This window comes from Spea bombifrons, chromosome 10 (genome assembly GCF_027358695.1).
Source record: "Spea bombifrons isolate aSpeBom1 chromosome 10, aSpeBom1.2.pri, whole genome shotgun sequence".
NCBI lineage: Eukaryota > Metazoa > Chordata > Amphibia > Anura > Pelobatidae > Spea > Spea bombifrons.
This window is the reverse complement of record NC_071096.1, coordinates 11,610,042-11,624,130: the sequence shown is the minus strand read 5'-3', so window position 1 is coordinate 11,624,130 and position 14,089 is coordinate 11,610,042. Positions and strand designations below refer to the sequence as shown.

Here is a 14,089-nt window from a genome sequence, read left to right as displayed (position 1 = left end):
CATAACTGCCCCTAAATTAACCCTAAAGACCCCATTAATCATAACTGCACCTACATTAACACTAAAGACCCCATTAACCATAACTGCCCCTAAATTAACCCTAAAGACCCCATTAACCATAACTGCCCCTAAATTAATTCTAAAGACCCCATTAACCATAACTGTGCCTAAATTAACCCTTAAGACCCCGTCAACCATAACTGCCCCTAAATTAACCCTAACAACCCCATTAACCATAACTGCCCCTAAATTAACCCTAACAACCCCATCAACCATAACTGCCCCTAAATTAAACTTCACCTCCCCTAACTTTCAGCAGCCCAAATATTAATTTTATACTTACTGTTAAATGAGTTAATGAGCAGTGTGGACGCTATAATGAAAGGGGCGGGGCCAATCATCAAAAAAAAGGAGCTTTCTATCTCGCTACTATTAACTTTTTACATTCTGGTTTAAGCTATCCTGTTGTAATTTCTCAGATTTGACATCATATAAGAAGAACTAAGGTGTAATGTGGTTCCTGTCCTCACCAAACGTCCAGGATCCTCCATCACTACTCACAGCCGTGTTATACCTGCATGAAATGATTGATTGATGGCTGATCAGTAGTATGATGGGGCAGCAGGATGGTAGCTCTCACTTATGTCACAACATAGCCAGGTAACCGCTGTTCCTATAAATAACAATTCCTATAAATGCCTTTCTGACACCAATGCTTTATACAAATACTATGTTTTCTTGCCCACCTTTACCCTTTTTGTGTTAGAGAGGTAGTGCCTTAGAATAAAGAAGTAAGTGTGTGACATCTACTTCCTCGCGTTGAAGGATGTTAATGTTATCTTCTATGTTAACACAAGATGGCGCTGTTCTGATGGGTTTTTATTTTCACCGCTTTGGGGTTTTTAAGGGTAGCCAACCTGCAGTTTTTCCGTCCAGGTAGCTTCCCGCTGTACCATTTTTGCTGGCGGTGGGAGCAGCCCAGGAATATGAAAGACCAATGATTGTATGTGTTACAATGAAAAACATACGACAAAATCTTCCAGAGTAACAATGTATCTCTCTCCTGGAGCGCTGTGTGTAGATAGGGATAGATCTGTTTTTTATATAATTTTTGCTTGCCTAGATGGGATGCCGGAGAGATGAAGCACTGGTCGGGTTTCTGTAATCCTGGGTTTCTCCTCTTCTTGTTTGATTTACTATTTATTCAAAAACTTACTATTCTAAATTACCCTCAATGCTAATTTAAAGATAGGCAGAGGGTTTATTTATTTAGTATCACAGATTTGACTTATTTTCAGAAACTCCAGGGGAGAGATATATTGTAAGTCTGGCAGATTTGGCTGTAATACATTTTTTTTTTACAAACTATAGAATTTTAAGGATCCAGTCTGGCTGATTTAATGTAATGTCTACAGTAATGTTTTATTTTAAAATACATAATAAAGATAAAAAATATTATATATATATATATATATATATATATATATATATATATATATATATATATATATATGTGTATATATATATATATATAAATATATGTGTGTATATATATATATATATATATGTGTGTGTATATATATATATATATATATATATATATGTGTATATATATATATATATATATATATATATATGTGTGTGTGTGTATGTGTGTGTATATATATAGATATATATATAGTTAAATCTTTGCTGCTCAATTAAGTTTTTCAGATCAATAATTGAGGGTTACCCCCTATGGACAGATAGTAAAAGCTGTAATTCAAATTTCATTGTAGCTGTAACCGCCTTCCCGCTCTCGTGGCACAAGGTGGCTACATATAGGTTATCATCAGCCAGATAACCGTGCCTGCTGGTGAATAATTGTGTGTAAGGGATGTGTATGTATGTATGTATGTATGTTTATGTGTCATGTTCACCAGATCATCTAAGTTCCACTGCTTGATCCGTGTGCTATAATCATAACATAGAAACATAGAAAGTTATGGCAGTTAAAAACCGTTCGGCCATCTACTCTGCTCATCCTCTTAATACATTCTTTAGTCCCTGTTATAGCCCGCTTAGCCTTATTCCTATCCCATGCTTGCTTAAACTCCTTTACTGTATTAATCTCTACCACTGCTGAAAGGCCATTCCATGCACCTACTATCCTTTCATTAAAGTAACGTTTCCTGATATTACATTTAAACCCCAGCACCTTGAGCTTAAGACTATGTCCTCTTGTTGTGGTAGATTTTATTCTTATAAATAAACTCTAGATACGGTCTCTACTACTGTACACAATACTCCAAGTGAGGTCTCACCAGTGATCTGTACAACGGCATGAGCTCTTCCCTCTATCTAAGATAAGTCTTCTATGTGGGACAATGTCAAAAGCCTTACTGAAATCCAGATACGCAATGTCTACTGCACCACCTTCATCAATTACTTCAGTCCCCCAATCAAATAAATCAATGAGATTAGTTTGGAATGATCTTCCTGAAGTAAACCCGTGTTGTTTTTGATCTTGAAAGCCATGTGACTTTACACAACAATCCCGTCCTTTAACATACAGTCCTTTCCATTCCCCACTACTGATGTTAGATTTACTGGCCGGTTGTTGCCGACCCCTCCCCACCGCCCTTTTTGTGAATGGGCAAAACATTCGTTAATTTCCAACCCTCTAGGACTAGTGCCATTTACAATGATCGCTTAAATAAATCTCTTATAAACCATACATTTTCCATGCATCAAATTAATATTTTATTAGACATGATAGAAAAGCAGTGCTTTTTTGTCCGTTTAATATTATGTTTTGTACATGTAAGTGATTTATTTATTTATTTAGTTCCCTGTTTCAGTCTTTACTCTGCATTTCCATGTTTCACTCTTTCACTATTTTGTGACCTCATACCTAACTCTGTCTTTATGATGCCAGAATCCTAGCAGGTGCGCAACATATTCTGCACACTCTTGTGCATAAACAGATTGCTTTTCAGTGCTATGGAGTAAGCATGAAGTTATATGTGATTTTTATAATTATTTGGGCTTTCCTAGGAACATCTGAGAGCTCTGACTATAGAGGTAAGTAGATCTGTTATTACAGAAGGAAAGTACAGGTTTTTAATGATACAACATTAATGGTTTTAGGAGAGATGCAGATGATTACCATTACTATTACAATTCATGGATATTTTATATTCTTACAGCCTGTTCTTCTATAAATAACTCCTTAATTAACCCCTCCCCCCATTGGTACAATACGTTAATGCCTATAACTGTCAAATAGCTTTAAAATCAGGATGTTATTTAATAATGTGTGTGTGTTATGATTTTGTATGTCCTGTTAATAGCAATAAGATTAAATCTTACTTTATTCTGTGAAAAAATAAGATGTTTGTTCTTAATGGTATTTTATATTTGTAAACCATGGCCTTTAATAATACTAATAATAATAATAATGAATAATAATAATGGCAAATCTTAGGGATTTTAAGAATGGTCCAGATATAATTTTAGAATTGAGTATAGTTCTATCTATCCCCTCCACACATTTATTTGACTTTATTTTATAAAATTCTCTACCTTTTATCTCAGCATGTTCTTCATTTTACATTAAAGTAAAACCTCTTGTTTCTCCAATGTCTTTCTATTTCTATGTCAGTCTGTGGAGACAGACCCCTAGCGGAGGATTTCCGTGGCTCCCGCGTGGTGGGAGGAAAGGATGCGGAGCCTGGTAACTGGCCCTGGATAGTCAGCATCCAGGAGTACAGGGACGATGAGTATTCCCACGTATGCGGAGGTTTCGTCCTTAGTAATTTATGGGTTCTGACAGCTGCCCATTGTTTCCGGGATGTTGGCGAGTAAGTACTTTAATTGTTTTATGGGAGAATGAATGCAGAATTGGGTCAGTTTAGGAGACTGCTGGCCTTTGTGGGTATTGCAGACCAGTGAAAATAGAGCACAAGGCGATATACCATTTGGAATTAGTGGTCTAGTGCATTCCTTTGTTTGTCCTCCCAGGATATTAATTAGATATTAAATTAAAAATTTAACCGTTCACATAACCACATTGAGCTCATGAGGGGTTTGTCCTATTGAGACTTTGGGGTCAATATGGTATTTATTAATGCCCAAGAATAAAAGATCACTAATAACTTGTATTTTGGTTTATTCAGTGAATATTATGGCTGGAGACTCGTGTTTGGGGCAAACCAACTCTCAGACATGGGGGCACATGTTCAGATCAGAATCATAAAAGAGAAGATCGAACATGAGACGTACGACCCGCATACTAAGCGTGATGACATCGCCTTGCTCCGGCTCAATCAATCCATCAAATTTGATGACTACACTCAGCCTGCCTGCCTTCCTGCCAAACACGCCATTGTGGACAAACTGGATGACTGCTACGTCGCTGGCTGGGGTGTCCTCAAAGAAGGATGTAAGCTTTATCCTAGGTTTTTTACCTATAGATAGGGTTTGCTACTTGCCTCCTGACTGGTGTTTGGAGTTTTCCCTTGTGGGCATTGAGCCTTTCTGGACACTGGGGTCTGGTGGCCCCAAGGCAAACTCTAGGGCTTGGTGGCCTCATTGTGAGGGTGGTGTGAGTAGCATTGTATGGGTTAGGGGCCATGTTTTAGGTTTTTACTGGGCCACAGGATTTCTGATGGTGGTCCTATGTTTAATATACTCTTTTTTTCTTTAGCCTCAGAAACATCAGATGTCCTTCAAGAAGCCCCAGTGAATTTAATTCCAGTTGACCGTTGCAACCGCCCAACCTGGTACAACGGAGCAGTGGGTGACTACAACCTGTGCGCTGGATATGAGCAGGGAGGCATCGATAGTTGCCAGGTACGCATATCTTTTTTTCTCTGGGCATGGGTGATGATGGGTGAGGATTGTTATAGTTTTAAGCGTCCTGGACAGTACTTGTTCTGTAACACTGTGTCCAGGAACAGCTGACAGAGAAACATTTCAGAAAGGAGAAAGATGAAATACAGGAAGGAAAAGCAAATACAGTGAGACCCAGTTAAAGCATTGTAGTTATTGAACGTCTTTATTCAGGAATGTTTTCTTTTCTTTGTTTTTCGCAGGGTGACAGTGGAGGACCTTTAATGTGCAAAAAGAGCAAAGCTAAGTTCTATACTGTGGTCGGCATAACCAGCTGGGGCTCCGGCTGTGCCCAGGAGAAAAGCCCTGGAGTTTACTCCGCCACCCAGTATTATCTCGAGTGGATTTCTAAACATCTTTCTAAGAACAAGAACCCTGAATCCGAGACCATGAAAAAGAGGGCCGAGAAACAAATCGCTCCAACTGTAGCTGAAAAAATCAGCAGAGTCTGTGGCGACAGACCCCTAGCGGAGGATTTCCGTGGCTCCCGCGTGGTGGGAGGAAAGGATGCGGAGCCTGGTAACTGGCCCTGGATTGTCAGCATCCAGGAGTACAGGGACGATGAGTATTCCCACGTATGCGGAGGTTTCGTCCTTAGTAATTTATGGGTTCTGACAGCTGCCCATTGTTTCCGGGATGTTGGCGAGTAAGTACTTTAATTGTTTTATGGGAGAATGAATGCAGAATTGGGTCAGTTTAGGAGACTGCTGGCCTTTGTGGGTATTGCAGACCAGTGAAAATAGAGCACAAGGCGATATACCATTTGGAATTAGTGGTCTAGTGCATTCCTTTGTTTGTCCTCCCAGGATATTAATTAGAGATTAAATTAAAGATTTAACCGTTCACATAACCACATTGAGCTCATGAGGGGCTTGTCCTATTGAGACTTTGGGGTCAATATGGTATTTATTAATGCCCAAGAATAAAAGATCACTAATAACTTGTATTTTGGTTTATTCAGCGAATATTATGGCTGGAGACTCGTGTTTGGGGCAAACCAACTCTCAGACATGGGGGCACATGCTCAGATCAGAATGATAAAAGAGAAGATCGAACATGAGACATACGACCCGGATACTAAGCGTGATGACATTGCTTTGCTCCGGCTCAATCAGCCCATCAGATTTGATGACTACACTCAGCCTGCCTGCCTTCCTGCCAAACACGCCATTGTGGACAACCTAGATGACTGCTACGTCGCTGGCTGGGGTGTCCTCAAAGAAGGATGTAAGCTTTATCCTAGGTTTTTTTTACCTATAGATAGGGTTTGCTACTTGCCTCCTGACTGGTGTTTGGAGTTTTCCTTTGTGGGTTTGAGCCTTTCTGGACACTGGGGTCTGGTGGTCCCAGTGCAAGCTTTGGGGCCTGGTGGCCTCATTGTGAGGGTGGTGTGAGAAGCATTGTATGGGATAGGGGCCATGTTTTAGGTTTTTACTGGGCCACAAGATTTCTGATGGTGGTCCTATGTTTAATATACTCTTTTTCTCTTCAGCCTCAGAAACATCAGATGTCCTTCAAGAAGCCCCAGTGAATTTAATTCCAGTTGACCGTTGCAACCGCCCAACCTGGTACAACGGAGCAGTGGGTGACTACAACCTGTGCGCTGGATATGAGCAGGGAGGCATCGATAGTTGCCAGGTACGCATATCTTTTTTTCTCTGGGCATGGGTGATGATGGGTGAGGATTGTTATAGTTTTAAGCGTCCTGGACAGTACTTGTTCTGTAACACTGTGTCCAGGAACAGCTGACAGAGAAACATTTCAGAAAGGAGAAAGATGAAATACAGGAAGGAAAAGCAAATACAGTGAGACCCAGTTAAAGCATTGTAGTTATTGAAAGTCTTTATTCAGGAATGTTTTCTTTTCTTTGTTTTTCGCAGGGTGACAGTGGAGGACCTTTAATGTGCAAAAAGAGCAAAGCTAAGTTCTATACTGTGGTCGGCATAACCAGCTGGGGCTCCGGCTGTGCCCAGGAGAAAAGCCCTGGAGTTTACTCCGCCACCCAGTATTATCTCGAGTGGATTTCTAAACATCTTTCTAAGAACAAGAACCCTACATCCAAGACCATCTAAAATAGGGCCGTGAAACAAATCGCTCCAAACGTAGCTGAATAAATCAGCAAAGCTGACAGGAAGACCCGTTATATCTAAAGCGCTCCCGGAGCAGAAATACATCAGATTTACATCAGATGGAGCCATCTCTTTGCAGCAGAAACTGCATATCACGTCAGCATTTAGTTATAAGTATAGGCTAATAGATTAATAAATAGGAATGCATAAATAAGACGTGTACTTATTATTTATTATTATTTACTGTTTTATATAGCGCCATCAAATTCCGTAGCGCTGTACAATGAGTAGACAGGACATAACAAGTAGCATGTAATATAACAAATTGACTAACAGAGACAACAGGTGAGGAGGGTTACAATCTATAGGGTGTACTTGTGATGGACATGGAAACAATACTTTACATTATCTTGTAAGAGAATCAAGCAGGGGCATTAATGTCTTTCTTTTGCGATGTAGAAAGGCACCGGCTGACTACTGAAATGTTATGGTCTGGCTACTCTTCTTTAGGTCCACAGTAGCCTGCGCTGTGTTTGCAGATTAAGGGAATATTTTTTATATTTTCTATCTGGAGTTGATGGGGTTTCTTTGTTCCCTTTTATTATATGTATTTTGGTTAGGACTGGTTAGTGCGTATATAAATGTGTATTTTGTTTGTGTGATGCAAACAGTTGTATACAATATGACATTTTTAAATGAACGGACGCAAGCCAAACCCAAGAAATACTGCCTGATTAATAGGGTGTCCATATAACACAAACGCTGACACTAAAGTGTCAAGCTGGTTACACAATCAAGTTGTAAAATCTAACATATGCTGTTAACAGAAGAAAACACTGGTGCCCTTTAGGTTTGTTTTTAAATATTTTTGGGCACACCAAGTTCTTTTTTTAAAAAACATATGTATAATTTTACAGCACGACGGCATAAACAGTCCCAGCAAGCGGCATTTATATGCATGTCTAGCCAGTGGATACACAATGGAGGATCCCAGGATTTCACATATATAATATTATATATCTATAGATATATATTTATCAGTATTTATTAATGTATACATCAGCAGACATTTCAGTCTATTTCCCACTTTCTAGGTGCAGATATTCTCTTTATACATATATTAATATACGAAGGGCTGAATAATATTACAGCTGTTGCTGAACTACATAACTGGGTATCTCTACCCACTGGAAATGGCGGTTGTGCTTGCACTAATTAAATGTTTGTTTATAAAGTGATAATGTATTTGGTGTTGCGTGTATGTGTACTCGTTATACCTCCGCTATGCACAATTACGACTTACCAAGTGGTTTTTGTGGCTCATTCCACTGATCAAGTGCCCAAAGACTATTTAAAGGAGTTGAAGAAGCAACAAAATGAGACGTGTGCCCAATATTTAGATTTCAAAATCGGGATGTTGTCCTAATTCTGAATCTTGCTCTGTGGGTTTGACTTTCACGCAGCGGCAGCCCATTGGTCCTGCATGTTAAGCCAAGTCATAAAAATAATCTCTAATAAAAAATCCTTGTTGAACTTGATGGAGTTATATTATTAAAATGACTATATTACCTGATACTAGCTATACATGCTCAGAGAGGTGTTTGATTTTAGGACCCATCCTCGTTTTTGGGAGAACTTCACCACTTCAAGCTAGCAATCAGTAGTAATAATTTAGTACATTAATGATCGAAGCCTGGAATTCGCCATAAACTAAATTGTGGATTTGCTAAGTAGTTCCATAAAACTTTATAGCTCTAAAGCTCTATAATAATTGTCTACTTTCTCACTATGAACATCTCACATCCTAAACGTATAGAAGGGATCATTGGCAGTGAACTTGTGTTGCAGGTGGAGCTTGGCTTCTTCTGCATAATAGATTGAGTTGTCTCACCAGTTTCACTATAGATTATACTGGGCTGGCTGTTTATCTTTCCTCATTAATGGTGCATCATACAGAACCAGAACAGAGGAAGAAAATAGTTATAATTTACTGTGAATATTAACACACATTGAAGTTACTAATCCTCTCCCTTGTGATATCCCGCCTGGATTATTGCAACTACCTACTAACCCATCTCCCCCTCTTCAGCCTGTCACCGCTTCAATCCATCCTCAACACTGCAGCCAGATTCATTTTTCTCTGCCGCCATTCCTCAACCGCTGCCCCACTATGCCAATCACTTCATTGGCTCCCCATACCCTCCAAAATCAAATTTAAACTTCTGACCTAAAGAGCCCTCAACAACTCTGCACCACCTTACATCTCTATCCTCCTATCCAAATACACCCCTACCTGCCCCCTTCACTCCTCTCACGACCCGTGGCTTCTACTGGTGTTACCCCTTCCCACTCCCGTATTCAGGATTTCACCCGCGCCGAACCCCTCCTGTGGAATTCCCTTCCCTGTTCCATCAGACTTTCTGTCTCGTACAGAACTTTCAAAATCTCTCTGAAAACCCACCTGTTCAGGGAAGCGTACAACATTCCTTCCCAGTACTCCCAACCATCATTCTAATCACAGCCATCTGAACAATCAACAGCTTCAACATCATCGGAACCGGATCAACTCATCCCCATCCACACCGTCCTCTCCTATTGTCTCACTTCCCCCTCAAACACCGACTAGATTGTAAGCTCGCAAGACCAGAGCCCTCTTCCCCTTGGCACCAGTTTGTTATTGTATGTTTTTATAAATTGTTCTAGTGACTGTAACAGCGCTGTGAAATCTGCCGGCGCTTTATAAATAATAGTAATGTTTTGGGAGCAAAAATCAACGTCCCTCTGTCATATAGCTCTAAAATGCTATCCACATCACATAAAGTAGTATAAAGGTCTCTGTAAATTCTAAGCCCTTTCCCATGCCTTTAGCTACAAAGACAACACTTTGCCCCTTTGCCAATTTGAAGTGCTTTCGCAGACTTGACCACCCTTCGGGGTATTGTCGATTCGGGTGCCGGTCTAGAGCACCTAGAATGGAGAAGGGGCTGTTGGCTTGGAAAATGGTACTCCAAGTAGGTATGACACATGTCAGGGGCAAAACATGAGCTTCTGAAACATGTGGTGGACATGCAGAAGATGTCCATGTCATATATTGGCATTCTAAATGTAACATGGCACGCCTGTTACATTTGGGACTGTCGACAATTAAGTCAATTTTCCAAGAGAGTTTATAAATTCTAGACAATCCCTTTCAAAAAAAAAGATTGGAATTCTCAAAACATGAAATGAAAGAAACAGGTTCTGTGTTATATGAGGTTTGTGCTACCAACAGGTAAGGATGTGAACTTGGACATAACTGCTGCTTTAACAATGTCATGATCGATAAGAGGTGAGCTTTAGGGCTGCAACTGTGGATTATTTTCATAATCGATTAGTTGGCCGGCTATTTTTTCGATTAATCGATTAATCAGATAAAAAAAATAAATGTAAATCTTTAATTTATTTAAAATAATTTAATAAACAAACAGGATGTTAAAAACAAACAATAGAATAAAAAAACTTTGAGAAAAATGCATTTCTTGTTTTTATTTCCCAACCTGCCCCCGTTATGCACATTTGAGCCCAGGCTTGCCACACTGCCTCCCAGATATGCCTTATACCCCCAGATATACCACATACCACCAGATATGCCACATAGCCCCAGATATGCAACTCTGCCCTCCCCACATATGCCTTATATACCCTATATGCCTTACACCCCCTGATATGCCACTGTGCCCCCTGATATGCCTTCCACCCCCTGATATGCCACTGTGCCCCCTGATATGCCTTATACCCCAGTATACACAGTGTTTACTGACAAAGATGGCTATGGGAAACTGGGGACAAAGACGACTACGCAGTGGCGACTCTTGAAACAATATATAGGGGGCACACAAGATACCACAGTCAAATTGGGGGGGGCATTAATAATTTCCACCATTAAATCACACCACTGGAAAAACATACATACATAATATATATATATATATATATATATATATATATACTGTCAAAGTAATGTGCTATGGAATGATACTTTTGTTATTGGACTAACATTAGGGCTGCAACTAACGATTATTTTAATAATCGATTAGTTGGCCGATTATTTTTTCATTAAGTGATTAATCAATAAAAAAAATGCAATGTTTTTTTAAATTAAAATTATGTAATAAAAAACGTACAATTTACACTTTCATCTCTTTATCGCAATGGCCTCTCTCTATTCACCTTCTTATTTTACTGACATAATAATAAAAGCTACAAGAACCCAAACACAGTGTTTCTCAAACTAGGTTTTAATACAAAGTTATTAGTAAATATTAATTCATATGTTAACTATTTTTCATATTTAATAAAAACTATAAGAAAAAAAAATATATGTTTATATTTTCTTTTATTTACCAAACTGCCCCCAGTTATGCACATCTGACCCCCAGCTTGCTACTCTTCCCCCATATATGCCTTATACTCCTTATATGCCAGTGATATGCAACTGAGCCCCCTGATATACCTTTTACCCCCAGATATGTCTTATGCCCACCTGATGTGCCTAATATCGATATGTCACTCGCCCCCATTTATGCCTTATACCTCCCTATATGCCACTGTGCACCCTAATATGCCACTCCGCCCCCCATAAATGCCCTGCACCACCCTGAAATTCATTATACTCCCTGATTCACCACTCTGCCTCCCCCAGATATGCCACTCTGAAATTCATTATACCCCCCATACACCACTCTACCTCCCCCTATACACCACTCTCCCAGATATGCCATTCTGCCTCCCTGAAATTCATTACACCCCCATACACCACTCTGCTACCCTGAAATTCATTATACCCCTCATACACTACTATAACTCACCCATATACCACTCTGCCTCCTCCCCCTCCCATATACCACTTTGCATCCTCCCCCCTCCCATACACCACTCTGGCTCCTCCCCCTCCGTTATACCACTTTGCCTCCTCCCCCCTCCCATACACCACTTTGCCTACTCCCCCCTCCCATACACCACTCTGCCTCCTCCCCCTCCCATACACCACTCTGCCTCCTCCCCCCTCCCATACATCACTTTGCCTCCTCCCTCCCTCCCATACATCACTTTGCCTCCTCCCCCCTCCCATACTCCTCTCTGGCTCCTGTCAGCAACGGAGGTTCACAAGACACCAGGGAGCCAGGTAAAGAGGCAGAGTGGTGTATGGGAGGAGGAGGAGCCAGAGTGGTGTATGGGGGGGTGGCTTCCATACACCCCTCTGACTCCTCCCCCCTCCCATACACCGCTCTGCCTCTCTCCCAACTCCTTGGTGTTTTGTGAACCTCCGTGGCTGACAGGCACTTTCACTGCAGCTTCATAGAAGCCTCAGCATAAGTGAAGGGTAGTAACGGAGGCTGTCTGTGCGATGCAGACCCCACCAGCTGACAGAGAGGATGATCCTCTGCAGGAGACCTCGATTCTCTGTCAGCCGGTGGGGGTCTGCACGATGTGCACAGACAGCCTCCGTTACTGCCCTTCACTTACGCTGAGGCTTCTATGAAGCTGCAGTGAAAGTGCCTGTCAGTAACGGAGGTTCACAAAACACCAGGGAGTCGGGAGAGAGGCAGAGAGGTGTATGGGAGGAGGGAGGAGTCGGAGGGGTGTATGGAAGTGGAGGGGAGAGATGGAAGTTGTCTGTGCGCATCGCACGGACACCCACCGGCCGACAGTGAGGGGAATCCAGGTCCCCTGCAGCGTTGCGGTGGATCTGGATTCTAGTGTTATAATCCGATCTCTGTTTGAGGTCGGATTATGTAAGGAGAGGAGTTTTATAATCGATAAAAATCGATTCAACTAATCGATAATGAAAATCATCAACGATTTTAATTATCGATTATTATTGATTTTATCGATTAGTTGTTTCAGCCCTAACTAACATAATACTTGATCATTCCACATGGGAAGCCTGAAGCCACAATTTAGTACAACTGATACTATAGCAGGTATAGATCAACACATTAACACCCAAACCCAGCTTTGCATGTATAGATCAATTGAAATTCACTTGTGATCTCAGCACTGAAGGTATATATCAAATAAACAGAATCAGACATACAAATCCTGTATTTGCAGGCATACATTAATAACATATGAAACGTAGCATTGCAGGTATAGATCAAATAAATACATGGACACAACATTGCCGATATTAATCAACTGAACAAGACATACAAACCCTGTATTTGCAGGTATACATAAATAATGTATGGAAACCTAGCACAGCAGATATGGATCTACAGAATAACACACAATTGGAATTCACATAAAAACACGGCATTAAAGGTATATTTAAATCCCCCTAAATTACAGGCATAGATCACAGATTGCACACCTCAAAGTCAGCCCTGGTGTCCTCACTGCCCACACAGAACCTGGCCAGCACCCAGAGAACACACATAAGATTTGCCATCTTCGTCCCATAAGCACCCTGCCTGTGCCATCTTGGTCCCCAAAGCTCAAACATCCTGCTAGTGCCATTTTTGCCCTTCCACAATTATACATCTATGATACACACATACTCATTAACTCATGGTCTCCCTCATTCAGACAATTCATCCACATATTAACTCATGGTCTCCCTCATTCAGACAATTCATCCACATATTAACTCATGCTCTCCCTCATTCAGACAATTCATCCAGATATTAACTCATGCTCTCCTTCATGCAGACAATTCATCCACATATTAACTCATGCTCTCCCTCATTCAGACAAGTCATCCACATATTAACTCATGCTCTCCCTCATTCAGACAACACATCCACATATTAACTCATGCTCTCCCTCATTCAGACAACACATCCACGTATTAACTCATGCTCTCCCTCATTCAAACAATTCATCTACACAAAAACCCATGCTCTCCCTCATTCAGACAATTCATCCACATATTAACTCATGCTCTCCCTCATTCAGACAATTCATCCACATATTAACTCATGTTCTCCCTCATTCAGACAATTCATCCACATATTAACTCATGCTCTCCCTCACTCAGACAATTCATTCACATATTAACTCATGCTCTCCCTCATTCAGACAATTCATCCACATATTAACTCATGCTCTCCCTCATTCAGACAACACATCCACATATTAACTCATGTTCTCCCTCATTCACACAACTC

General features: G+C 40.7%; 1 protein-coding gene across 1 annotated transcript; it reads left to right on the top strand.

Annotated features, from left to right (window-relative positions):
- Positions 1–2,993: 2,993 nt before the first annotated feature.
- On the top strand, positions 2,994–5,437 carry LOC128467618 (acrosin-like). Its single transcript, XM_053449292.1, has 6 exons — positions 2,994–3,063; positions 3,644–3,842; positions 4,158–4,423; positions 4,688–4,833; positions 5,076–5,366; positions 5,414–5,437. The coding sequence occupies exons 1-6, from the start codon at positions 2,994–2,996 to the stop codon at positions 5,435–5,437; spliced, it is 996 nt and encodes a 331-aa protein (XP_053305267.1).
- The last annotated feature ends 8,652 nt before the right edge of the window (positions 5,438–14,089 follow it).

What these genes read in the sequence shown, in the direction of transcription:
- LOC128467618 (XM_053449292.1), top strand. Translation starts at nt 2,994, where the DNA reads ATGAAGTTATATGTGATTTTTATAATTATTTGGGCTTTCCTAGGAACA. An exon ending in TGAGAGCTCTGACTATAGAG is followed by an intron (nt 3,064 to 3,643) that starts GTAAGTAGATCT and finishes TTTCTATGTCAG; the next exon opens with TCTGTGGAGACAGACCCCTA. An exon ending in GGGTGTCCTCAAAGAAGGAT is followed by an intron (nt 4,424 to 4,687) that starts GTAAGCTTTATC and finishes TTTTTTCTTTAG; the next exon opens with CCTCAGAAACATCAGATGTC.